At 42.9% G+C, this 25,571-nt stretch overlaps 1 protein-coding gene across 1 annotated transcript in view; it reads left to right on the top strand.

Moving 5' to 3' along the window:
• SIAH3 (siah E3 ubiquitin protein ligase family member 3) overlaps positions 1–25,012 on the top strand; it is a 38,637-nt gene extending 13,625 nt beyond the window's left edge. Inside the window, exon 2 of the mRNA XM_052664618.1 lies at positions 24,229–25,012. Coding sequence (XP_052520578.1) covers positions 24,229–24,822 — 594 coding nt within the window. The 3' untranslated portion in view covers positions 24,823–25,012. The remainder of the gene's footprint in view (positions 1–24,228) is intronic.
• Positions 25,013–25,571: the final 559 nt, after the last annotated feature.

Here is a 25,571-nt window from a genome sequence, read left to right as displayed (position 1 = left end):
ACTTTTTAAGCTAGAAGAGGCTCTTATAGCAACCTCACTGGGCCAGCTGTACAAATACAAAGACAAGATCCTTTCTCAGGAGCTTAGAGCCATAACTTCAGCTTCCTGATGTCTATTAGAAAGGTGTGCAGGTTAGACACAGCATCTGCCATTGACAGAGATCACAACATGCCTACGAGCAAAATATATGAGGGCTGGTCTGAAAGTAATGCCTCCTGATTTATGATTTTGGCCCACAGTGCCAGAGGCAAATGTTGGTGGTATGGCAGTAGCAGCTGAACCTTCCCACCAATATCCCATTACATTTTGTTGCCATGTGACAGATGGCAGCAGAAAAGCAGACTGACAGGTCCCTGAAATGGATCTGACATGGAAGTGCAGATGAGCAAAGGTGTGTTACTGAATTCCCCCATGATGAGAAAAAATGGCACCCATTGATATTCATCTACACTTGCTGAACATTTATGGAGACCAAATAGTGGATATGAGCACAGCGAGGCAATGGGTGCTGTGTTTCAGCAGTGGCAACAGCAACGTGAAAGACAAGCCACATTCCAGACAGCCACACACAGCTGTCATGCCACAAAATGAAGAGTCTTGATCAGCTCATCCATGCAAATCATCTAATGGTGGTGACTATGTTGAAAAATAGTGTTTTGCAGCTGAGAATTTGATCTATCAAATAGTGTTACTGTTCTCTTTTCATCTGTTGCCACTTATATGTGGAAATAAATAGAAGGCGTTACTTTCAGAGCATAATATTTTAGAAATTTCAATGTCAGAAAAAAGAAGGCTGCACCTCGGAAAGGCTTTGGGGAAGCCAGGGAGGAGCTGTTCAGTGTTTTATTTTTCCTGAATGCTAAAGAAATAACAGTAACCTGAGATCCCACACAAAAGCCTGGAAACCCAAGTATCCTTCTCCTCCTGCTCAGGGGAAGTTCAATATCCCCACAGAAATGCTGTGTCTGTCGTAAAACCCAAACTAACTTTGCTAGCAGTGGGGGGAAGCAATGAAAAAAATGGAAAAAATCAATCACAGTTGATAGGCAGTAGAGGTTTGTATCGATTCTGTGAGATTCCCTTCATTGGGATTGCTAGCAACAGTCTTATTTTCCCTCTGTGCTCACCACATCAGCCTGTTCCCCTGTTCCCTCCCCAGTGGCTGTCCCTGTGTCCCTCTCCCTTCCAGCTCTGCAGGTGCAGTTACAACCCGTCTCAGCTGCTGGATCAGCACTTCTTGTCCTCTGAGGCTTTGTGAATGTCACCCCCCGCTTGCAAAACCACTGTCTTCAGCAGTGTTCAGCACTCTGTAAAAGGTAGCAAAAGTCTGAAAGTCACCCCTTACCCCACCCATGCACCAGCATCCCAGCCTTCTTCACATTTTGTCTGGTTGCTGTTTCACTTTTCTCTCTCTGGTAGATTCCTGCCTAGTTTCTCCAGGCAGAGAGCACCCCTCCCTGTAGAATATCAGCCCCTGGAGCATCGTTGGTGCTGTTCCTTGGGACCACCAGTGGGGCCAGCTGTCATCTCTCTGCTTCCACATCTGTGGGGTACCAGTCTGCTTCCAGCCTTAGTACTCCACACTGAGTATCAGAGCTCCTGTTTCTATGGCCTGGATCTCCTCGTGCATTTATTTTTTTTATTTTTATGTTTAATTCTGCAGAAGGGAGGCCATGGTTCATTGGTCTGGAAAATATCATGCTTGTCTTTGGTGAATAGCCAGGTTTTCATAAAATGTTCATCAAGCAGAAATTCCCAGACCACTTATAAATACTGTTACCTTCCTTTTAGAGCTGGAAAATCCAAAGCCTTTCTGAGATTAGAACAACTTCTGCACTGCAGAGAGGAGACGGACGTTCTGCTCCCTTTTAATGAAGGAAGCGTCCTCAGTAATTCTGTGGAATGAGTGACAAAACGTCTTCTGATGTCAAGGAAAATCTCAGGGGCTCCATGCTTGCAGTTTCACACCTCGTGCAAGCAGAAAGAAGGTTTTTCTTGAAGCTGCTCAAAATAGATTTGATTTTGAAGGAACAGAAACCCATTAATTATGCTGTTTTGTGAGATAATCAGTCCAGACACCTGCTACATATAACAAGCTGAGATGTTGTGCTAAAGTAAATGACAAATAAATGCAAGCTGGTTGTACTAGAGAACAAACCCTACTCTCTGTCCCACCTCAAAGTGCACAAACTGTGAGCTGTGTACAGCCATCTCATGATGGAGAGGTCATCCCAGCCCTAAAAGACCAGAGAATAAATGTGAAAGTTACTTCCAAGTCTGCGTGGCACTTGTCCCAGCAGTACACTGCACTTGTCACTCAACTCATAGAGAAAATAGAGATGCTGTCGGGTCTCCAGGAGCAAAAGTGCAAATTTCATGCAAGATGCTTTCTGTTTGTCCCTGAGGCAAGTGCCTGGGCACCACTGCAGGATGCTGCCTTCCAGCTCTGCCTCTGCTGCTGTTAGCCCTCCTGCACACTGAGCTCCATGCGAAGCAATAGAGTAATGTTCCTACAGGTGGTCAAATCTGCCTTACTCTGATCATTCCAATTTACAACAAAATTAATCATCGTGCAGGGCTTGTACTTCTCATCTTTTTTTTTTTTTTTTTTTCTCCTCTTTTAATACAGCAAAGTGGTCTGCTATTAATGGGCATGCATTAAACTGCTTGGCACAGCATGTTCAGAACCGAGAGCAGGAAACGATCATTTCACGGCCACTGCAAAGCAAACCTGTTGAAGTGTCTTGGGGCAGAGTGAAAACCTAGTATTTGGGGATTCATTTTCTGGAATTTAATGAGGCCAAGAGTCAGGTAGCAATTAAATGTCTGTAGATAGAGAGGGTAGTTTCATAATAGACTTCAAGTGGTAAGGTTGGATTAGAAACTCCTAACCCTGTGTCACAGCCTGTTACCAGTACTACTATGCTGGTGGCTGTGCTGTAAACCAGACTGATGGGATGATTTGCATTGCAAACTCTTTCAGGAGATTACATTTGAGCTGTGGCATTTCAAGAGTAGGCTCAGATTCCTGCCAAACTGGAGTGATGAAGCTGCGTATGTGTCAAGTGTGCATGTGTGCATTCATTCATATCCCTGTAGATGCTTTGCAGATGTGATGCTTGCACATAGGAAGCACAGGAAGTCCAAGATTCACAAGAGGGGCAGTGAGCAATGCCTTGCCTAAAGCTAAACATCACTGACTTTTTCACCTGGTTAGAGCTACCTTCTGCTGTAGGAACTTCTCAGAACCATAGATTTATAGAATATCCCAAGCTGGCAGGGACCCACAAGGATCACTGAGTCCAACCCCTGGCCCCACACAGGACCACCCAAAATTCAAACCCTATGTCTGAGATACTCAGTCACATGGACAATCAGGACCCCATGGTCTTCTTTTGCTGCACATAGGCATATAACCTTCTGCACTGAACATGCCCAGCTTTAGGTGCTGGCTTTGTGTTTTGGGCCCATATGTGATGTAATCAAGCCAATCAGAAGGGTAGAAATGGCACTGAGGGACATGATTAGTGAGCATGATGGTGATGGTGGATGGATTAGATGATTTTACTGGTCTTTTCCAATTCTAATGATTCAATGATTCTAGAATTTGACAGTGGTATTTTCAGAATATTTTGATTTTACTTTTGACCTTAATTTTCTAGAAATTTATAAATAAACAGACTTTTTTTTCTGTAGTAAGTTACACTTTGAATATGTCAACAGTGATGCCTGATTATAAACTTTTCCTCATTGATGTTAATAAATATGTGAGTAGTTCCTATGCAAGAAATCAGTGCTTTCAGGGGAAAAAAAAAGGAAGTTGAATGATGAATTTAATTCCTGAGCGCAGCATCATCAGTATACAGCTGTCTATTTTGCAATATCCAAAATCCAGTCCTTTCTGCTACTTCAGTCCAGTCCAGTTTTTCTGCAGAGTACATGTTTCTCTCTGAGTACGATAACCATGTCACTTCAGTTATTGCCTGTCATAGCAAGGAGATCAGACACGCTCCCTGGCTTCTCTATACAATATATCAAGTGTGGTTATGTAAAATATCACATTAAATTATTACATTAAACAGGATGCAGACAACAGGATTAAAACACTAGGGCATTACACATATAACATGAAATCAGAGGCACACTGCCTGTCTCAGTGCATGTGTATACATTACTTTGTATAAGGGGCTTGAGAAAAGATATGAGAGATTGAAGATTATTTTATTTTTTAAATCAAGTATCAGACTATAACTATTCTCTGCCCTTTCTCATCTCTTACAGAAAGTCTAAGGCTTTCTTACAGCTATAGGCCAGCTTTCCATCGCACACTTTGTTTTCTTTATATAAGCTATAATGAGATCAGTCATATCTCAGCTTCCCTTACCTCTCTGTGGACGTTATATCAATGCAGACATTTGTGGAGAAGAGATAATGTTTTAAGAGCTCTAATTTTGTTACCCTCTCCATCATCTAAACTGATCCTAATGTGATTGGGAAAGTCATTTATTACTTAGGCAGGGTCAATTTGTCCCAGAGAAGGCAGGGAAAGGAGGCAATGAAGGTGCCAGAAATGGATCCATGCTCACACGTGTTAACATTGTGGCCAGAGAACTTGTAAGTACAGCCTCGTTCAGTACATTCAAAAGCAGGGGAAACTGACCTAAGCCATTCCTTCTTGATTTGCAAGCCTGGCAGTTCCAGCTGACGGTGCTCAACACCACTTGCTGCTCACTTCATTCCTCCTCTGCAGTCCATTGGTGTGCATCAGCTCTTCACATGTTTCCTACTATCTTTTCCCTGTAGGTGTTTCTATTGTAGGTCTGGGATTGGGCTTACCGCACACCTGGTATCGTCTCCATGCCATGGTGGTGAATAGCAGGGACCTGCTCATTTGTTGTTTGTCATTTCTGCCTTGTGTCAGTGTTGTACTGCAAGGTCTGTCCCCTCTACTGAGCTGAGTGCAGAAATTTAGTGCTCTGAACTGTCTCTTCCATAAGAGCCCAGCTGTGTGCTCCCCAGCCTCTTGCCCACCCCCAGCCCACTTGCTGCAGGGCTAAGTGAGGAGCAGAGAAACCTTGATGCTGCGCCAGCACTGCTCGGAAATAACCAAAACATCATTGTCTCATCTACACAGGTTTGGTCATAAATTCAAAGTGCAGCACCATAGACCCTACTGTGAAGGAAGGTAATTTATTTCCAGCTGGTGCCAGCCTACTCACTGTGATTTTACTCCACAGTCTTGGTGACTCCACTTTTCTTGCCTACTACTCTTTTCTCGTGTGAAATATCTAGTTAAATGGGGTTAAGGTTGGATGGGGCCCAGGGCAGCCTGGTCTAGAGTGTGACGTGGCCTATGGTAGGGAGCTGGAGCTGGGCTTTAAGGGTCCTTCCAATCCAAGCAATTTTATGATTCTGTGATTCTATTAAACACAAGGTCCCATTTTACTAAGTGGACACATATAGGTGAAAGCAGATCAGAAGAGAAACCCAGAGGACTGTGCAATTTCCTTTGACAGTTAGGAGTGTCTACACTGACTAGCTCATAGGCAGACATCTGTGAACTGATGATGTTAAGTAAGATGAATCATTCTTTTTCTGCGAGTTGTTTTGGAAACTTTTCTGTGATCTCCTAACTTTGAAACATAAAGCATAAAAAATTTAACCAGATCTCTCTTTTTGAGACTGTAGATACTCTAGCTCAGCAGACTGGCACATTCTGCTAACAACATGGTCTAGGTTTTCAAAGGTATTTTACTCTGTGACTCTTAGTAAAATCAGAATCTTGTCCTACTTAAAAATTGTCAGTGCCATGACTATGCAGCACTTGCCATTTGTGTTCAAACAGACATACAACCCTAACTGCATTCTGTACCCCTTTGCTTTTGTGGTTAACCCCATACTCCAGCAATCACAACATAAGTCTTTTCATCAGCTCGAGGGAGGATGAAGATGAAGAGGGAACCCATGAACAAAGCAACTGCACTTTTTTCTACTGATCATGCTGACTTTCTATGCTGGAAAGAAGGTATAACCCTTCTTTTCTAGGTCATTTTTCATCTCTTGCTATGCACAAATAGACTCAAAGCAGGATGCACAAAACTTTGAAGTATAACACAGTTATTTATTGGCTAACACAGATGAGAGACAGCTGGGATTCTATGTGCCACCAGACTAAACATTATTATGCTCCGTGTCCCCAAAAAGACACCTGAAGTGCCCTCACTGTCCAGGCAGTGGATTATCAGATGAACCAAGGTTTGTTTCTACTACAGCTATGACAGGTCCTATCAGTGGTGCTGGGTTACCATTTTCTGTCTATGTTGCCATCTAGGACTTCATATCTTCCTTTTCCCTTCCCCGAATCCTTGAGCTGCTCCCTATCCTCAACTGAGCAATCCTACCTACAGGAGATGGATAAGTTCCCATGATGGATGGCACCTTAGCCAGTGTAAGCACAAATTTTGGTATATCCTTTATTGTCCATAAACACTACTTGTTGGTGACTCAGAACAAGATCCATCTACTGGATACTATTTGATCTTTAAGACTGCAGACTACTTAGATGCTGTAAGCTTTTAGCACGGAGAGCAGGATAAGACACGACTCCCTGGCAGCAGCAGTCTATGTTCCATTTATCACTTGCAGAGAAAATTTGAAGCTCCTCTCATGAGAAGGGAGGCACAGTAGTGCCTTGAATGCGGACAGGGCAGCGGTCATGCTCCATCGTTCCTGTTGAAGAGAGACCAACGCTGCCAAAACCAGAGTAATCTTGGTGCTAGAAGAGACTGGAGTCCATGTCTTTGTCTTCGTAGAAACAGTGCACTGCAACCTGAATTTTTTAGATACTCACTGTCTCCTGTAAAACACAATCCACAGAAATTATGGCTGGGTCCTAAATTTATCTTCTCTCACATCAGCACCCAAACTGTGAAAGCCTCCGTGGTCCTGTGCTCATAGCAGCACAGTTAGAGTAGAAGAAATTGCTTCAGAGGTAGCTTTGTTCAGCCAAGAATTTGGGTCTGTGGTGATTCACCCTTTCTGAACAATCCTTTTACAGGGCACCTCTTCTGCTCGGAGAAATAACAACAACATTAATAATGAAAGTGGCACAACAGTAGTGCAGCCATGTGAGAAATGTACCACTCCAGTGCAAAGGAGGCCTGTTCTAGCTGCTCAGCATCTGCTGTTTTCCCCCAGAGATGCAGCTCTTTTCCCAGCAATGTCTACAAAACCTTGAGATGCCTCTGGTGAAGTATGATGTCCCCCACATACAGCTGAGCATGTTCAGTTGAATGTGACCCTTCTGCCAGGTGTCTGTAACTGTTCTGGTGGGATTTGTATGTATAATGAGAAGCCAATTTAACATGAGATACCCTTGCTCCCAAGTGCCAGTATCAGGAAACAAATGACATAAAAGGAAAGTAATGCACTCCTATGCCTGTACTATACACTTAAGATTAATTCCCTGTAACTGAAACTGATCGTTAACACAAATTTCACCCTGCTTTTAAGCTAGGACGTAACCTCAGCTTAATTTATGTTCGTGCTTGAAGACAAAGAAATCAATTTGGCACATTGAAAGAGCCTCTAGGTTTTTCACAGAGAAATCCTTTCCCTGGTAAACGAGCTTGTCTTTTTATAGGCTCAGGTTTGTGAACACAGAGGATATGGCTCTAACAGTTACACACGTAGCTCTCCTCAGAGGTCTTAGACATAAAAACATCTTCTGAATACAACCTTACAGCACTCTCTTTGGTTTCCAGATGCTCAAATATACGCAAACTTGCCCAGATAATTCCCATTCTTTCCCTCCCCATCTGACTATTCCTCTGTAAAGTGCCCATATATTGTTATTTATCACTCTGTAGTTACTGTGTTTTCATTCTTGTTTTATTATTCTCCCAATACTGCACACCCACTGATATCCTCAGATTAAAGCTAAAATTCATTTCAACATTAAATCTGCAGTATGGGTACATCATTAAATATATATATACGGTGCATGAGGAAGTTCAGCTCCATTTTCTGGGTAGAGTCTGTATGGGGTTAGCCACCCACCTTCACAAGCACATCCACTCTTAAAGCTCTGAACCAAGCCAGAGGATGAGAGAAGAGTCCGTGCTGGGTTTTGAAAAGAGCTTGTACAGCAGGTTCACTGCATGCTCATCATGCCTTGTAACGTGCACTGCCTCTATGTCCTGCAATTTATGTGCTAAGTATTTCTAATATAGCAGCCACATTGATTTCAAGGGCAGTTTGCAGAGCAGTGTTCTTCAGCTGACAGGGAAGGTAATGCCCGAGTGCCCTCTTCCAGCTGCAGAAGAGCTGGGACTGTTCCAAAAGAGTTGCTGACATTGTATGCTTCAAGGAAGAGGTGTTTTTTGTGTAGTTCCTTATGTACACACACATATCTTACAGGTAGCTGCATCCTGATGTGAGATGTCAAAAGAAATATGGAAAAGGTCTTAATATTTTCCCTTTTTAAATGACCAAGTTCTTAGGAAAGGTGTCAAAATACAACCCTGAAAGCTGACGGTCCCAATACAGCCATTATCCCTCAAATAGCACGTGAACTCTCCTGATATGTTAGTGCAAATCAGAGCCTCCTTTGAGTGCAGGAAATTCAGATATGGCAGTATACATCAAACTGCAGCAGGCCAAGGCCCAGCCACCAGCTTGCTATCATCCATCACGCATGGTGGCCAACTAGCACTCTACCCAGATCTACCCCATGGCATCATATGCATCTCTTAGGTGATGGCCAAGGGCTGAGAGAGATCAGAAAGTTCTCTTTGGATATGATGCTGAGGCCAACCCATGTGAACCATGAGTTGAACCACATGAACACAAGCTGTGCCACTTGTTCCTAGGGCCAGGGAAGGACTTCTGGTCTGTTTTACTACCTGTATAAGGGTTGCTTAGTCTAATAAATCAGAGATAAGGCCTTAGGTTGTGTTTTGGACCTTGATCATCTACATCACTTGATCAGGTTTGGTCTGCTCTGTGCTCCCTCAAGGGAGGGGCCCTAAATCAGGATGTGTCACCCAAGCTTGGGAGATCTGTCCCTAGACCTCTTTTATTTGGCATTGAGGCCTTGCACATAAGCCCTGAATGTTATCGTCCTTTAAAAGCTACATACCATGGTGAGGAGTACTGGCTTTGTCACATGGAGTTCTTATATATGAGTAACCACCAGTTATAGTTTATCAGCCAGAGGATCTGTGTCAAAATACATTTTTATACATTAGAGAGGGCACATGGAAGTACTCCCTCCAGGAGGCTAGATGAGATCCTAAGGGCAGTTTGGATTCAGAGTGAGATGCTGACAGTGGCTTGGTAAGGACAGAATTCAGTGAAAAGCATGTTATCATTAAGAGAATTCAAACTCATAAAAACACTAATCTGAAGGAGGACATGGGGACAAGGGGACAAGTGAGAGGAAATAAGGGGACAAGGCAGTGGCCAGGTTGATGGACCATGAAGAGGCAGAACCAAAGAACTGGGATGAAGGGGGAGCTCAGGAGCCAAGACAGGGGGTAAGGTGGGATCCATCTCTCCTTAGGGTGGGGGTTGAGAGCCAAGTGTCTGCATCTGAGCTCAGTTTAGTCCCCCTCAGCACGCTTCACAGTCAGTGGAGACAAATATTCAGATGATGCCAACCTGAAGCGGGAAGAAAGTTTAACTCTGACTCTACAGCTTCCAACAATTTAACTTAATCCTGGTGTTATTTCATGTATCTCCAACTTTCTAGCACACATTCCTTTAACTACAGTCACCTGTATAAGGATCGTCAGCAAAAATACTTTCATTAGTCAGTTTATGTTGATATTCTGTCACTGTCATTTTCATACTTGACTGTTAAGAAAAAGTTGTAGTTTACTCCAAGTGTTAGTGTAAATTTGCTGCTTAAAGCGGTTTTCAACTTCCATTTCTCCTCCTGAAACATTCATTTCCATCTTCTGTCATTGTCACTGTGGTGTCCACTACTTGGAGCTGTGACTGAGTTCCCTCCTTCCTGCTCCGTTAGTGGCCTTTCTACTGTATTTTCAGCATCAGCCAGACATCACTGTCACCAGTTTTTTTACATGTTTGTAAGGACAGAAGAAAATAAAATATTGAACAATGATAAATGAGAAAGAAACACAGAGCAATATGGCAGATGAATGCAGTGTTGAGGCTCTTGGATCACAAGGGTTTTTCCCTCGAACCATTCTCCCTTCACAAGGTCATCTATGCAATCACTGTACAATCCAGGGCACTACCAGACCCACAACTATTTAACACAAGACTTCTCCATAACCTAATAATTTTGATGATCTCTGGCCAGCTTAAATCACAGCTGGCTTAGATCTTGTACATCTCTGTTGCAGTTCATTGCCATTCTGATAAACAGCAACAGAGCAAAAGGAAAAAACAGCATGGGTTTGTTCCTCATTTACTTAATGGATCCTCAATAGTATTGCCCATGTAATGTATCTGCTAACAATCAGTACTTTGTATAATTTCAGTGAACAGTGCTGGAGCTAACCCAGAAACTCAAGCAGATCTTCATGTTAAAAAAAAATTAAAAAAAAAAAAAAAAAAAAAAAAAAAGAATGGGAATAAATTAGGAGAAATCTCATGTGGGAAGCAAAATGGAGATGTGATTTGCTCGTCTGATTTTGCAATGCTGACCTCACAATCTTGAGTCCTCCAGAGAGGCAAAGCAGCTCTGGGGAAACAGTATTTTGTGATGGTTGAGACAGGACCGCAGGGACTACAAGAAGGGAGTGGGAAGTTCTTGTTGTAACTGCATCAGCATTTGCTGTGAAATCAAGTTCTCGATGGCTTTCCCTAAAGTTAGCTGCTCATACAAGTGTTGACATGAGCCCAACCAGGGGTGAGGTTAGCAGTCTGCATCCTAAGCTGGTAACAAGCGGGGCTACTCCAGTTTACAGTGGCAGAGTTGTGTTCCTATGGCCTACTGTGCTGGAGTGTACTGGCCTAAGAAGCTATGGATGGAGGAAAACAGTGGGAATACAAAGTCCTTAAGGCACTGATTGCTTAATTTCTGGACTATGATTAAATCTGAATCCGATCTTGCCACACAACTTCACATCACAGCCTTGCAGAGTCTCTTGTTGTTTGTGCTTTCCTGAGCCCATGAAGATGAGACAGACAGATTTGCTGATCTGCTACAGAAGAAAGGCAAATCAGAGCAAGGTTATAGCACTGATTTTCTTCCGTCACAGTGCTAAGATGAAACTTCAACAGAGAGAGGAAAGTATAACCCAACTCCACAATATAAGGGTAGAATGAGTGCTGGATATCAGAAAAAGGTTCTACATCAAAGGGTGGTGAGCATGGGACAGGCTGCCCAGAGCAGTGGGAACAGCCCCTAACATCTGGAATTCAATGAGCTTTTGAACAATGCTCTCAGACATAGGGTATGAATTCTAGATGGTCCAGAGTGAGGAGCCAGGGGTTGGACTTGATGATGTGGGTCCTTTCCATCAATGGATATTCTGTGATTCTATGATTGTCTATTGAGGTACTAATAAGAGATCTATGAATTAAGGGCATTTGGACAGTTTTTCATGTTATATTAGATTAGAAATAAAACGAATAGCAAGTGACTAGCTAGTATTTGATTAAGTCACCACTAATTCTGACAATTCTGACAATTTCTTTTCCTTTGATAGAAGGGGCAATGTCAGGGCACTGTGTCTCAATCTGAGATGCCTGGTGCATTGGCCTATGTTGCAGAGAGGAGCGATGCTGCTGGATCAGAGTTGGCCAGCAGATTGCAGGGTCCATGGAGCCCAGGCTCAGACAATGAGAACACGAACTGTGTGTATGATGTAAAAATATTTCCCTTAAAACTTGAAACAGTTTTCCAGCGCTGAGGATGCATTGGAAGCAGATCAGCTACCTTACCCGGTAGCAGGAGCCAGTCAGCAATCAGCATCATGCTAAGTGTGCAGGCTCTAGTGAGGCAGCTGGCGTTAGGCCTATCTATTTACCTCCTTTTGATTCAAAATCTCTTTGGTGGGCAATTTAACCGCAGGTAGTGATGGAGGCAAAAGGGCCAAGCAAGGACGTGGTTAACTGCTCCTTTGTCCATATGAAGTCTAATTCGTGGTGGGTAGATTGCGCTTCCAGGTAGTAATGGAAAGAAGACGGTGCAAATGGAACATCCTGCTGGGCTCCTGCAATTCAGATCCGCAGCTCGAGGTCCTGTTATCTCTGAGCTTTTCCCACAGGTAATTCCAGGCAGAGCCTCTGGTAAAGGCTGTGCTCATCTCATTATCGATTCAGTTTTTGTGACAGCCCTGCTAGGGCTCTTAATTTCTTGTGTTAAAACAACAAATGAGATGACCCAACTGTAATCTCTAATAGGTATCATGGGTCAGTAATCATTCATTTGTTATAGTGCCTCTCACCCGGAGGACGGAGATGAAAATTTGTCCTCCTAATGGCAAGAGCTATAAATTAATTTTATTTCACTGTTAAATCTAGAAGTCTGAAAATTAGGATTCTCAGTCCTTAGCTGGGAAGAAAATGTGTCTGCTCAAGGGATTTTCTGCATTAGGCAAATAGGCAGCTCATAATCACCCATTAAACAGTTGCTGTGGCTGTCTCCTGCCACCACTGCAGCTCCAAGTCATAATGATCCTGCTGTGCTGAATGTGGCAAAACTTTTTGAGGCTGATGTCCAACCTCATGGCCATGACCCCAGCTCTGCTTCAGGCCAAGGAAAAGAAGTGAACACCTTGTGTAGGTACCATACCAAAGTTTCATCTTTTCCTGAAGATGGGTGTATTCAATACTGGAATGATTAATTACTTAACATTATACATACACATTTAGGTGAGACAAATCCCATTAAAAAATGTATCTGGTTGTTACACTTGTTTTTTCTGGTAAGAAATGCTGTCCTTCTTGAAGGACTTGGAAGCCCGGTGTGTATAAAAGCTGTTATTCTGAGATAGTATGGATTTACTGTGAATTTGGAAACTGCAGGATGGGCTACCACTGCATGCCCTTAGGGTGAAAGGAGGGAAATAAAGAGTTTTAAGGACAGATGCAAGCTGTGTAGACAGAGCACAAAATTTGTTGTGTGTAACAGCCCTCACTAAGCAAGTCCTGCCCACCCTACTATTTCTCTAACCCAGCACAATGATTTCCCTAGCCCAGTGCTGCTGCCGAGGTACCTCTGACAACTCACTGACCAATGCAGCTCACCAAACCAGCATAAAAGTGGGCTAACAAATCAATTTTTAAAAAGGAAATCATTTTCTGCTGGTTTAGAGTTGAAGTAACTCACCAAGTAGGCCAGGTGAATACCAGCAAAAGAGAAGACAGAAAGTAGAAGAGGAGAAGCATCTCATCTGGTGGCTGAGACGTCTCATGCAACCTCTCCCCTGCCATTCTCCACTGGAGGTTTTCCATGCTGTGTGAAATCAGAATTTGCAGGAGCAAGGACTGCATCTGGGATCTCAGCAGCCAGAACCTCAGGGTAGTTGTGACTTCTCATACATATTCATGCTGTTTCCTTGATACTCCACCACTGAGCTGCCACACATCTTCCCTCCAGCTCTGGAGGCCATTTTGGAAGGAGAAGAGAGGTTTGCTCTAGGAAAGAAAGGCTGGAATGCCTTTAATGTGGTGAAATGAGTGGTTTGTCATCTTATTCAATATTGTCACAGAAAGCTCTATTAAAAAACAAAACAAAACAAAAAAAAAACTGCAGAAAGAAAATACTCTGAAAATACACCAAAAAATATCCACCCTAACCTCAAATCATCAAAGACGTTAAGTATAGGATGGAGAGCCAAAGAGACAAAAGCCAACAAAGGGAGGACATACTGGACAGGCTACGGCATGGGATTTCCATCAATGAAAATTCAGTAGCATCCAGGAGCTGTGGCCCTGATGAGTGATGGATTCCTCACATCTAGGTCATACCAAATTTCCCCATGAACAATAGAATCATTCCCTGGTGACAACTCTCTTACTGGCAGCATATGAGGCCAAAGCTGAGGTGCTGGTGAAGCAAGGGGATGACAGGGGTTACCTTCCACAAAAGGACAGTGCTTCAAGAGGGGAAACACAAGGCCTCTCCTGGCCAGGGGAGAATTTTTATCTCAAATTTGAGGCGTTCAGACAGGGCAAGGTGAAAAAAAATGAACACAGTTCTCCGCTCTGCTACTTCTGTAGGCAGAGCATTGCACATCCAGGAGATGTTGAGCTGGTATCTTTCCATCAGCGTGACTGTTATTGTAGAAGGAATTTTTATTATGATTATTTCAAAACCCTTTCAACCAACCTATTAATAGAGATTATTTTCTTTCTGTAGGTGTAACATTGTCTTTTCTGGCTGAGCTGAGCCTTCCTTTCTGTTCTTTCCCTCCACCTGCATTCTCTCCGTGTGAAGAAAACTTCTAGAACAATTATCTGAGAATTAGAGGGGGAGGAAGAAGAAGGAACAGGCTATGATTTGTACAAAATTAAAAGAAGTATGTGTGATATAAAACCAAATGTTCCCACATAAATGTCCATTTCCTTGCTGCAAATGGTAAGGGACTGAACCCAACCGTGACAAACCTGGTCTAGGCATTCAGTGCACCATCCCATCAACAGTGTGACTTGGCCCATCGAGTAAAAGCTTGGCCAGGATATCTCTGTGGTTGGGATGGGCTTTGGACACATCCCTCCCACCATGAGAGGTTGCAAATTTGCTCTGCAACCACCCCTCATCTCCTTATTAGCAATGTATGTGCCATCCTTTGGTGCTCTTGGTTGTGTTGCTGAGAGAGAAGTTAGTGAATTTAAATGTCATGTAATTTTGATAGCTGGAGATTGCCTGATGGAAGGGAAGCATTTTGATTGTCTAGGGATGGATTTGGTCTAATTATCTAAGATGACAGTAGCAAATCTGCTCTTCTTGGAGACCTGCTGTTACTGTAGTAACTTGTAAATGAATATTGGATGATGAGTTAATAGAGCCAGTCTGAACTGACAAGTTTATGAGCACAGTGGGCAATCATTTCTTCTTTTTTCTTTTACTCTTTTCCATATTAATATCTTCTTCTGTGCAAATGTAAAACGAAAAATCAACAGGTCAGATATAGGGCTTCTGTGAACTCTGCCTTCCCTATCAGACACAGCAGATGAAGCCTGGAACTACTTTATCACTATGCTATTAATTAAAGCCTTAAATGGTTTTGCACTCTGTTAACAGGCATTATACAAAATACAGAGTGGATAAAGGATGAATTGAATCTTCAGATATTCTACAATTTGGATTATCTCTTTTTATATATGCAGACCACTCACTACATCACCCACAGACACAAGCAGTACTGCATTGTGAGAGATCTAGTAATAAGAAGCAGTTACACAGTACCCTTCCGGAGCAAGAGCTGATGGCACCTGCCTTGGCTTCTAATTCTTTTCCTGTCCTGCCAATGGGAACACAGAATCACAGAATGGCCAGGGTTGGAAGGGACCTCAAGGATCACGAATCTCCAACCCCCCTGCCACATGCAGGGCCACCAACCTCCGCATTTAATATCAGACCAGGCTGCCCAGGGCCCCATCCAGCCTGGCCTTGAACACCTCCAGGGACGGAGCATCCACAACCTCTCTAAGCAGCCTGTGCCAGCACCTCACCACTCTCTCTGTAAAGAACGTCCCCCTGATATCCAACCTAAATCTTCCCTCCCACAACTTAAAGCCATTTCCCCTTGTCCTGCTGTTAACTACCCTTTCAAAGAGTTGACTCCCCTCCTGTTTGTAGGCTCCATTTAGGTACTGAAAGGCTGCAGTTAGGTCCCAAGACAGACCCCTGGGGGACACCGCTCGTTACTGGCCTCCACCTGGACATAGAACCATTAATCACCACTCTATGTCTGCGGCCTCTCAATCAATTTCTTATCCACCAAGTGGTTCACCTATCAAATCCATATCTCTCCAATTTGGAGATAAGGATGTGGTGGGGGACCATGTCAAAGGCCTTGCTCAAGTCCAGGTAAATGACATGGGACGTGTTCCCTTTGTCCACCAATGCCATCACTCCAATAAGGTACAAAATATTCATCCAGCCCAAAGAGGGTAGACATCCCCATGCCCCAATCCATCAGCACTGCAATGAATCATCAAGTACTCTGTACTATATGGTTCTATTGTTCCAGCATTGTGAACCAGTCCTAAAATACCACAATGGGAATTTAAGTTGCAATTTAGGCACTGAGGGTGCATCCCACTCCCCAGGCCAGCTTCTCCCAGATCTGCAAGAGCTCCAGCCCCACTGTGGGACTGCATATTGTGCAAGAAGTTTAATTTGGTGCAATAAAGGCACCCCTAGCTCCCAAGAGAGGAGGCAGAGCATGTTCTGGCCTCTAAATGCCCACCTTTCCCACCTCTGTTGTTGGTGGTAGCTGTAGTTTAGGCTCTGTGCCTGGAACTGTCCCCAGCAAATCTAAAGAAGGGCAACAAGGCTGGTGAAGGACTTGGAGAATATGCCCAGGAGGAGCAACTGAAGGAACTGGGACTGTTCAGTCTGGGGAAGAGGAGGCTGAGGGGAGACCTTATTGCTCTCTTCAAATACCTGAAAAAGTGATTACAGCAAGAGTGGGGTTGGTCTGTTCTCACTGGTGATAGGTGACGACAAGGGGAAATGGCCTTGAGTTGTGCCAGGGTAAAGTTAGGTTGGATATCAGGAAAAGCTTCTTTACAGAAAGGGTTGCTAAGCATTGGAATATGCTCCCCAGGGAGGTGGTTGAGTCACCATCCCTGAATGTGTTTAAAACTGTTTGGATGTGGTGCTCAGAGACATGATTTAGCAGAAGGATGTTAGAATTAGGGCAGTATGGTCAGGCTGTGGTTGAACTTTAAGGTCTTTTCCAACCTGAGCAATTCTTTGATTCTACGAGCAGCCAACTGCACCTCAGGGAAGTTCTCCAGGCTGGAATCAGAGCCCATGTCCACTCCTTGCGTGCTCACAGTGGCAGAGCAGCTCCTGCAGAAGAGTGCTCTTGACCAAAACAACCTCATTTCAGCTCCTTGCGTGGATATCTCTGTAAAAGGCTAAAGGATACAGGCCATGTGGCCTTGCTGGCTTTTTCTTGAGGAACAAGAGCAGCTTTCCTCTTAGTTTCAAAAACTCTTCAGAATTTCCAAGAAACTGCTCTCAAGGGTTTCTCTCAACAGTCCCTAAACACAAGTAACGGAGAGTAGGAAGCGAGCAGAGTTATATGGATTCTGTGAGCACATATTTTCTTTTCATTCTTCATGCCAATTCAAAGCCAGGATGCCTTTTTTTCTCTTATTACAGATCTTAAATCTAAGACTGATACTTTGTTAAGCCCTTATAGTCTGCACAAGACAATTACTGCAGAGCAGGTGATATATATCAACTTGTCATCTCAGGTAACAGTGATAGGACAAGAGGTAATGGCCTTAAGTTGCGCCAGGGGAGGGTCAGGTTGGATATTAGGAAAAATTTATTCTCAGAAGGAGTGGTAATGCACTGGAACTGGCTGCCCAAGGAGGTAATGGAGTCAACGTTCCTGGAGGTGTTCAGGAGCCGTGTGGATGTGACACTGAGGGATGTGGTTAATGGGCATGGTGGGGATGGGCTGATGGTCAGACTAGATGATCTTAGAAGTCTTTTCCAACTTTGATGATTCTACAATTCTGTGAATTTGTCAACCTTCCAGATGTCCACAGGTCAAGCTGCTTCTTTTTCATCTCCATGTTTTTCATACATTTTGGTTAGCAAGTATCTGTGACAGATGCTCCACAGGAATCACTCTTGTGTGCAGTTGTGCTTGTATGTAATGCAGATATTTTATTCCTCAAAGCACAGAAGGTGATCTCAGACTAGATGCAGAATAAGAACCAATCAAAAAAGGAGCTAAATTGGTATAGTTTGTCTGGATGGTCACAACCCATTTGCAGCTTGGCTGAGGGCTAGTGAGGTGGTTCATCTCTCTTCAGCCTGAAAAATGGGAAATTTTGTTATCGTCCCACATGAGAGGTTCATCAAAGTTGTTTTTTAAAGCAGGAGAGCTGGAGATCATGACCTCGTTCCACCTGGTTCATGTCTCTGCTTGGGTTTCCCTAGGAAAGCATGTACTCAGCTAAGATGCTTTACTGGATCCTGTCTATATTTCATATAATGATATTGTTTCAGTGTACTGAAGGATTTCAAGTTTCTTGATTTATTTTTTTTCTTGCACTTCAAAACTGCCAGATAATTTATTCTGAAAATCTTGCTTTTTGAAAAACAACCAAACGGTCTGTCTCTTGTCTTTCCATCCAGGATACATTTAAAATGCTGCAACTCCTTTTTTTGTACACATATAACTACCACTAAAAGCAATTTTCTTTTTTTTTTTCTTTTTTCTTTTTTCTTTTTTTTTACAAAATATCTCTTAAGATGCGTGACTCCATTTAAAATTCAGGGTCCTCTGATACCAGGAATCGTGGTGCTGCAGAGCAGATGTGGACTAGAGCAGCGTCTACTGCATGTTTAGAGGTGTGTCATTAGCATGAGGAGAGCTATTAACACATACCATGTGCTGTGTCACCAAGTCACACTTGGTGATGTTGTAAAGTGAGATTAGCAGAATGAGCTTGAAGTTGTCTTCTTGCTGCCATTTGACAAAGGGGAAAACAGCTATATCCACTGCCAAAGCTGCAACTAATATTCAGTGCTTAAGAAATTCAACTGATGCATTCATAATTAATAGGATTTTATGTAATTAAAATTTTAAATAAATCCTCCACATGAGCCCTGATTTGGGCTTCTTAATTTCAGATATGGAAGTAGAGCTTTTTACAAAATAGGTTGAGGGGCTTTTTTTCTTTCTTCTCTTTTCTTTCATCTGAGAGATTTACAAAATCTCATTAGCATAATAATAATAAAAAAAAAAAAAAACAGGAGAAGAGAAATTAAATGAAGACCAGGATTAAAGGCTGACTAGTCTCTTCATGTCACCTTTATAGTTCTTTGGAACATCTGTCCCTCGTGGTGGGTGTAAGTAGCATGGAGGTAGATATTAGTGGGTGGTGAAGCTTTTATGAGGCAGAAAGAAGCTGAGAATTAGGAAATTATTGGAGCATTTTCCATACAGATGAGAAGAAGAGACAGAGCCCCCAAAACCAGGGAAAAGGAAGAAGATGGTAAGAAAATTGAAGAAATAGTACATTTTACTACCAATTTGTTGCAAGAGAATCTCCAAAAGTAACTGTAAAGCTCCCAGCAAAAGCATCTGCTGTGGTTAAAGGGCTAGAGCACGGGGAGCTAGGGGAGCTGCATCCTTTTCTTGGACAAAGTCCCCAAAAAGTCGCATACCCCAAGATGGGAGTTTGAAGGCTGGACTATTCAGTGGGTAAAGAATTAGTTGGATGGTCACAGCCAGAGGGTAGTGGTAAATGGTTCTATGTCCAGGTGAAAGCCCATGATGAGTAGTGTCCCCAGGATTCCATCTTGGGACTGATGCTCTTCAACATCTTTATCAATGACATAGACACACAGACAGTGGCATCGAGAGCACCCTCAGCAAAGCGATGCGGTTGACACAATAGAGGAAAAGGGTGCCTTCCAGAGGGACCTGGCCAGGCTTGAAAAGTGGACACACAAGAACCTAATGAGGTTCAACAAGGCCAAGCTGTCCTTGGGTTGAGGCTATTCCAGACTGGGAGGAGAACTTGAGAGCCACCACATGGAGAAGGACTTGGGGGGGTTCTGGTGGATGAGAAGCTGGACATGAGCCAGCAGTGTGCTCTTGCAGCCCAAAAGGCCAACTGTATCCTGGGCTGCATCAAAAGGAAAAAATCATACAAATTTGCCCTGAGGATGGATGATACCTCTTGCATGTAGAGAGCAGTACCTAGGGGGACGTTGCTTTGGTCTCTCCCAAGATGAAGTGAATTACACTTCTGAGTTCTCCTTGAGTTGAAAAAGGAGCTGATACACTTCAGACTTAGACACCTACTCCTCATGTTTCAAAGTTAGAACAGATGAGTCATGCCTGGAGTGATTTGTTGAATTTTCAGCAGTCTAGAAAGTCTTTAGACTCTTCAGAAAGTCTATAGAAATGTTGGGACAGGACCCAGAGACGCTGTGTCTCAGCTTCAGATGTAAGTATCTTCCATGAAGAGAAAAGCACCACGTATTTGTAAATTGCTCTTTGCCTAATGTACAGAGAATTACATTGTAATAAACCACATCGTTAAAAAGACATTGGTCTGTAAGCAGCAGAGCCTGCTTTCCTGTGGCTTGCATTTCATGACTGGATTATCTTACATTTAATGAGGATCGTTCTGACTAAAGGCTTTTCTCCTGTTAAAAAAGACACTGTCTCATGTGGATTTTCTGGTGTCTGATATTATATTTGGACTCAAGCTGCAGTTGTTTATGTTCTTCTATCTGAAAATGTAATTTGCCCATTTGGCAAGATGCACTTCTCTGGAGACATGAAAGGGTTAAATCTCTCAACTTGCCCAGAAAAGTAGTGAGATTAGTCTTTGACTCTTCTATCATGCTTAAATTTGGCTGGAATTGACCAAGAAGACAAAAGACTATTCAGAATGAGATTTTTGAAATGTTTTATGTCTGTTCTACCTTTTAGTTTTAGAGGCTCAAGTAACAGCCATATGAAAGACAAACAAGTGCAGAGGCACCCCTGCAGTTACAGTTCTACCCCAAAAAATGTAAGTTAAAAAGCAGTTTTTCTGTGAAACGTTTTTCACAGAGACTGGGAATTTTTAAAATATTTCTGTCAAAATATTACAGAATTCACAAGTTGGAAGCAAGAACGTTGAATAATTCAGAAATCAGATTTTGAAAATCCTTCTCACCACGATCAGAGAACAAAAATAGATCATGTGGTTTGCACAGGAATTCTAGAATTTTCAACAAACTTGAGCTGAATGAGGCTGGGCCAAAAAATTAATTGCAGAAACAACTCTTAAGAACCTTTCAGGAATGGAACATGCTGAAGGGAATTCTCATTTATTTGCACACCAAGAAATCACAAATGAAGGAAAGGAGCAATATACGATGAATAAATTGCTCACTGAAATTTATTTTTCTTGTTCCTGAGTCATAAAAACATGATTGTCATATCATGATTTTGGAGATACCTCAACTTTCTTACTTTGAATACAATTTAGACCAATGAGCTACCAATGCACTCCATGCTTATCAAATTAGGAGAATGCATTTCTAAATTCAATTACAGCCTCAGTGGAAATGGTTTCTCTGACTCTGGTAATCTTTGGAGAGGAATTATACACAGTCTATAAAGCTTTACATTTCAAAACCCAATTTTGAATGTTATTCAAGAGGTTAATTTAAGATTCATCTTCCAAAAGAGGAGTTAAATAAAACTGATAGAAGGCTGGAACTTGTCGAGTGGTTGAGAGGTTTATCAGCATGTGAGTATGAGTTCATTAGTTTTAATTAGTATAATCACTAATGTTGCATTAACAGTTTGGTGAGAAAAAGTAATTGCTCACACCCACTGTATTAGATTGGGAGATTAGAATTCATTTTACGAGGCAATTAGCATTTCAGGGATTTTTTAAAAGGCTTTTACGATCTGCCATTGCAGAGCTTCCTTCACCAAAAGAGTTTAAATTAACCATAACTTTCATCTTAATGGGATGCAAAAATTAATGTAGAATTAAGTATGAACCAGTCCTCTGCAGCAATCCCAGAGCGATAAGTAGGCAGCTAAAGCCACAAACCTCGATTAGCTTATAATGACCTGCTTTATTTCCCAGACAATGATAGTCATTTATCTGTCCTCAATTCATTATCTTGTTGAAAAGTTTATATTCCTGAATTTTATACAACAAAACAAATAAAAAATGAGGAAAGAAGGAAGCAGAACAGTACTATTAAAGTAATAACTCTCCAAAGAAAAAGCTGGAAAGTTCAATAACAGCATTTAAATAGTACATTATTCTTCATATCAGATGTCAGAGAACGAAAAAACACCTCGCTTTTGTGCTCAGGGTCTTGGGAAGAGCTATGCACTATCTGGATGTGGCCCTGGGCATCCTGCTCTGGGTGTTCCTGCTGGAGGTTTGGAGCAGAGGGACCCAGAGAGCCCTGCCAGCCTCAGTTGTGTTCCGGTTCTATGATCCTGTGAATATGCAACAGCAATCGTAACCCTGCCTGGCCATCACATCCCTCAGACAAATGGAGATTCTGAATGAACACCAAGAACTTTTATTGTCCTGGTTGGCAAGGAAACCCTGGCTGTCTAAGAGTTGGGATAGCTAACACAAGAGGTTCTCTTCCAAATTGTCTTGGAAAGCAAAAAACGCAAATTCTGGAGGTGGAAACTGATGGCAGTAGTAACAGAGAGCCTCAGAGACAGCAAGCATTACATGGCCACACATCTCATAGGTTGCACCTTCTAGTTCTGCTTTTATCGGTTATGCAGATGTACACATCCCAGGGTTATACCCACTTTGTATTTTTAAGCTTTTCCCTCACCAGTCCCTGTATAGAAACACCTTTTGCCTTTAGAGAAAGATGGTGGCAAAATTACAGGGTCTCAAGCAGCAGGACGTGTATGGGCAAGAGAAACCTTGACTTATCCCACCCAACAACTCTAAGTAATAAACCCATAGCAGACTGTAGTCACTACCATTTGGGTATTGGGAATTATAAGAACCTTTAGAAAACATACATTGAAACAAAATGTATGCATTTATATATATATATACTCTTAATTCTTATGCACCTTACAAGCATCTCCAAAACAGTTCAGGAGATAATCTCCCCTCTACATGGAAGCATCTAAAATTGAGGTCTGACCAGGCAAATTGGATCTTAGCTTTAGTCTCTCTGGCAGCAGCCACTGCCACATTTAAGAGGTGAATTACTCCAGCCAAGGTCAGAATCAGCTGGTGGAAAGGGCTGCATCCCTCTACGGACTACAGAGACAGTCTAAGGTAACCAGGTTTCTGTCTCAGATGGCTGAAGTAAATGCTTAAAATTAGGCTGGATGAATCATGACCATCATGTGGATGTCTGAGGGTTTGCCTATGCATGGAGTTATTGCAGTAGAGCCATTAGTCTTCCAAAATACCATTACATGTGGACACTCTTTTGGTTGGATAAAACTTACTCATTTCTCTTCAACAATGCCTGCTTGACAGAAGAAGTGCAGTTTGCTTCCTAGTCATCACATGCTATCATTCTGCTAGAGCCTCTGCCTTCCCATTTAGCTGCCTTACTTTAATCCAAATTAACTTCAGCATTCTAAATTTACCATCTATCTACCTTCAAGAGCCATTTAGGATTTATGGAGGAAAGTGCATCAGTTAAGCACAAATACATTGACCAGAAAAAAATGAAGGAACTGTATACAATAAAAACTGACTTTTATTTCACGAATTATGGGTGTTATAAAGCATATCATTTCAGAAGAAATGCCTGTATTTGCCAGTGTGTTTCATTAAAGCATAATAAAGCTGTACATATTTCATTTCCTTGTTCTGAGCTGCAAGAGCTGTAACCATATAAAATGCCCCATGCTGTCCTTGTTTTGTAGGGCTTTTTTTTCTTTTTAATCAGATTTTCCCCCTGAACTAATGAAATTGCTCTTGAAACACATACATCACTTTCATTTAAGGTGACTTATCATGGCTCAAATGGTTTCTCTCTTCTGGAGAACAAGGCATCTGCTAGCATATTTTGCTGTGCAAATGCAGGCTTGTATCACCTCTGATCTCAGTCTGGTTTAAGGAGTGTTGTGTTCTTGGGGCTCCCTCTGATGCTGTTTTAGTAGGGATATCAGGTGACTGGTGTTTGTGGGGTCTGCACCCTACATATCTGCACTGGTTCCTTGCCCACCTAGTATTGTTAGTGATTCATCACTCTCTAAAACTCCTTGACATGAGGTTGTCATGAGGTTGAAGTCAGTCTCTTTTCCCAGGTGACTACTGATAGGATGATAGTTAATGACCATAAGTTGTACCAGGAGAGGTTCGAGTTGGACGTTAGGAAAAACAATTTCTCAGAGAGAGTGGTGAGGCACTGGCACAGGCTACCCAGGGAGGTGGTGGAGTCACCGTCCCTGCAGGCTCAAAAAAGCATGTAGATGTGGCACTGAGGGGCATGGGTCAGTGGGCATGGTGGCGATGGGTTGATGGTCAGAAAAGGTGATCTTAGAGGTCTTTTCCAGTCTTGATGATTCTATGATTTCTCCCTTCTCATAGTATGCACCAACCCGTTGTGCAGTTGCACAGACATCTACGGAGCAAGGCAGCCTTCCTCCCTGCCATCACCATGAAGCAGTGCACGACACCCAGCTGGTTCCCTGCATGTGTCCTCTCTTCTCCTGCCCATGGGAAGGGCACCTGGAGGTGGTGGTGTCCCACCTGAGGCAAACTCACCGCATCAACATCCTTCAGGGGGCAGAGATTGTCTTCCTGGCCACAGACATGCACCTGCCCGCACCCACGGACTGGATCATCATGCACTCTTGCCTTGGCCACCAGTTTTTGCTGGTTCTCAGGAAGCAGGAGAAGTACAAAGGTCACCCCCAGTTCTTTGCCACCATGATGCTGATCGGCACGCAAACCCAGGCTGACAACTTCACCTATCGGCTCGAGCTCAACAGGAACCAGAGGCGCCTCAAGTGGGAGGCAACTCCGAGGTCGGTGCTGGAGTGTGTAGACTCTATCATTTCAGATGGGGACTGCCTTGTGCTGAACACTTCCCTGGCTCAGCTCTTTGCTGATAATGGGAGCCTAGCAATAGGAATTGCAATAACCACCAGCAAAGTTCACAACAGTGAAGCTGAAATCTGAGGGAGAAGAGGAAGAGAAGGAGGAGGAGGAATAATGGTGCTCTAGCTGCTTTGTGAGAGCCAGAACTTGCAGACTTTTTGGGGGGGTCTCAGGTCTTTTATGGTATTTAGTACTGGTCCACAGTGGGCATTATGTAAACATCCCGTGGTTACGGTCTCTGTGTAATGTATTTACTGTTTTGTTAATACAATTTTATGAGAAATTTTAAAGAGGCTGATCAATTTATTGTCGCCTTTCAGCAACACTGGAGACTTTTGGCTTGATGCTGCTCTCCTGGAAAGTACACCAGGATGATTCACAAAATCCTTTGGTTTGAGAATGCCACTTCTTCCATTGCTTGCCTAATTGCTAGGTATTGAGAAGGCCTGCATGTCTGGTAAACATAAAGTATTCCACTAAGGTACAAGAACACTCAATTTTCAATAAATTCCTTGATCACTGATTCAGGAGCAGCTTCAGAGAAACTGATGTACTGCACTGAGCTGACTGCAAGTGGGCTGGTTTGCAAAAGTCCTCAGACTACCAGAGGAAGCCTGTGCCTCCCCTCCCACCTATATTTTGAAATGTTTACTTATCTCCTCATGTTCCCCATTTTCCTCATCGGCAACTGAGATGTAATGTTTATACAACCAAACCCCAGGGAGTTTGTGGTTTCATAGTTCCCTTTGGCTCCTGGGGAGGTAAAGCTCTCCAGACGGACTTTGAACACTGTAAAAGAGAAGTCACTTCCTCAGCTGAGACATGGCCTG

Source organism: Tympanuchus pallidicinctus, unplaced genomic scaffold (genome assembly GCF_026119805.1).
Source record: "Tympanuchus pallidicinctus isolate F22 unplaced genomic scaffold, pur_lepc_1.0 scaffold6, whole genome shotgun sequence".
NCBI lineage: Eukaryota > Metazoa > Chordata > Aves > Galliformes > Phasianidae > Tympanuchus > Tympanuchus pallidicinctus.
The sequence above is the reverse complement of the archived record's forward strand: the minus strand, read 5'-3'. Positions and strand labels throughout refer to the sequence as shown.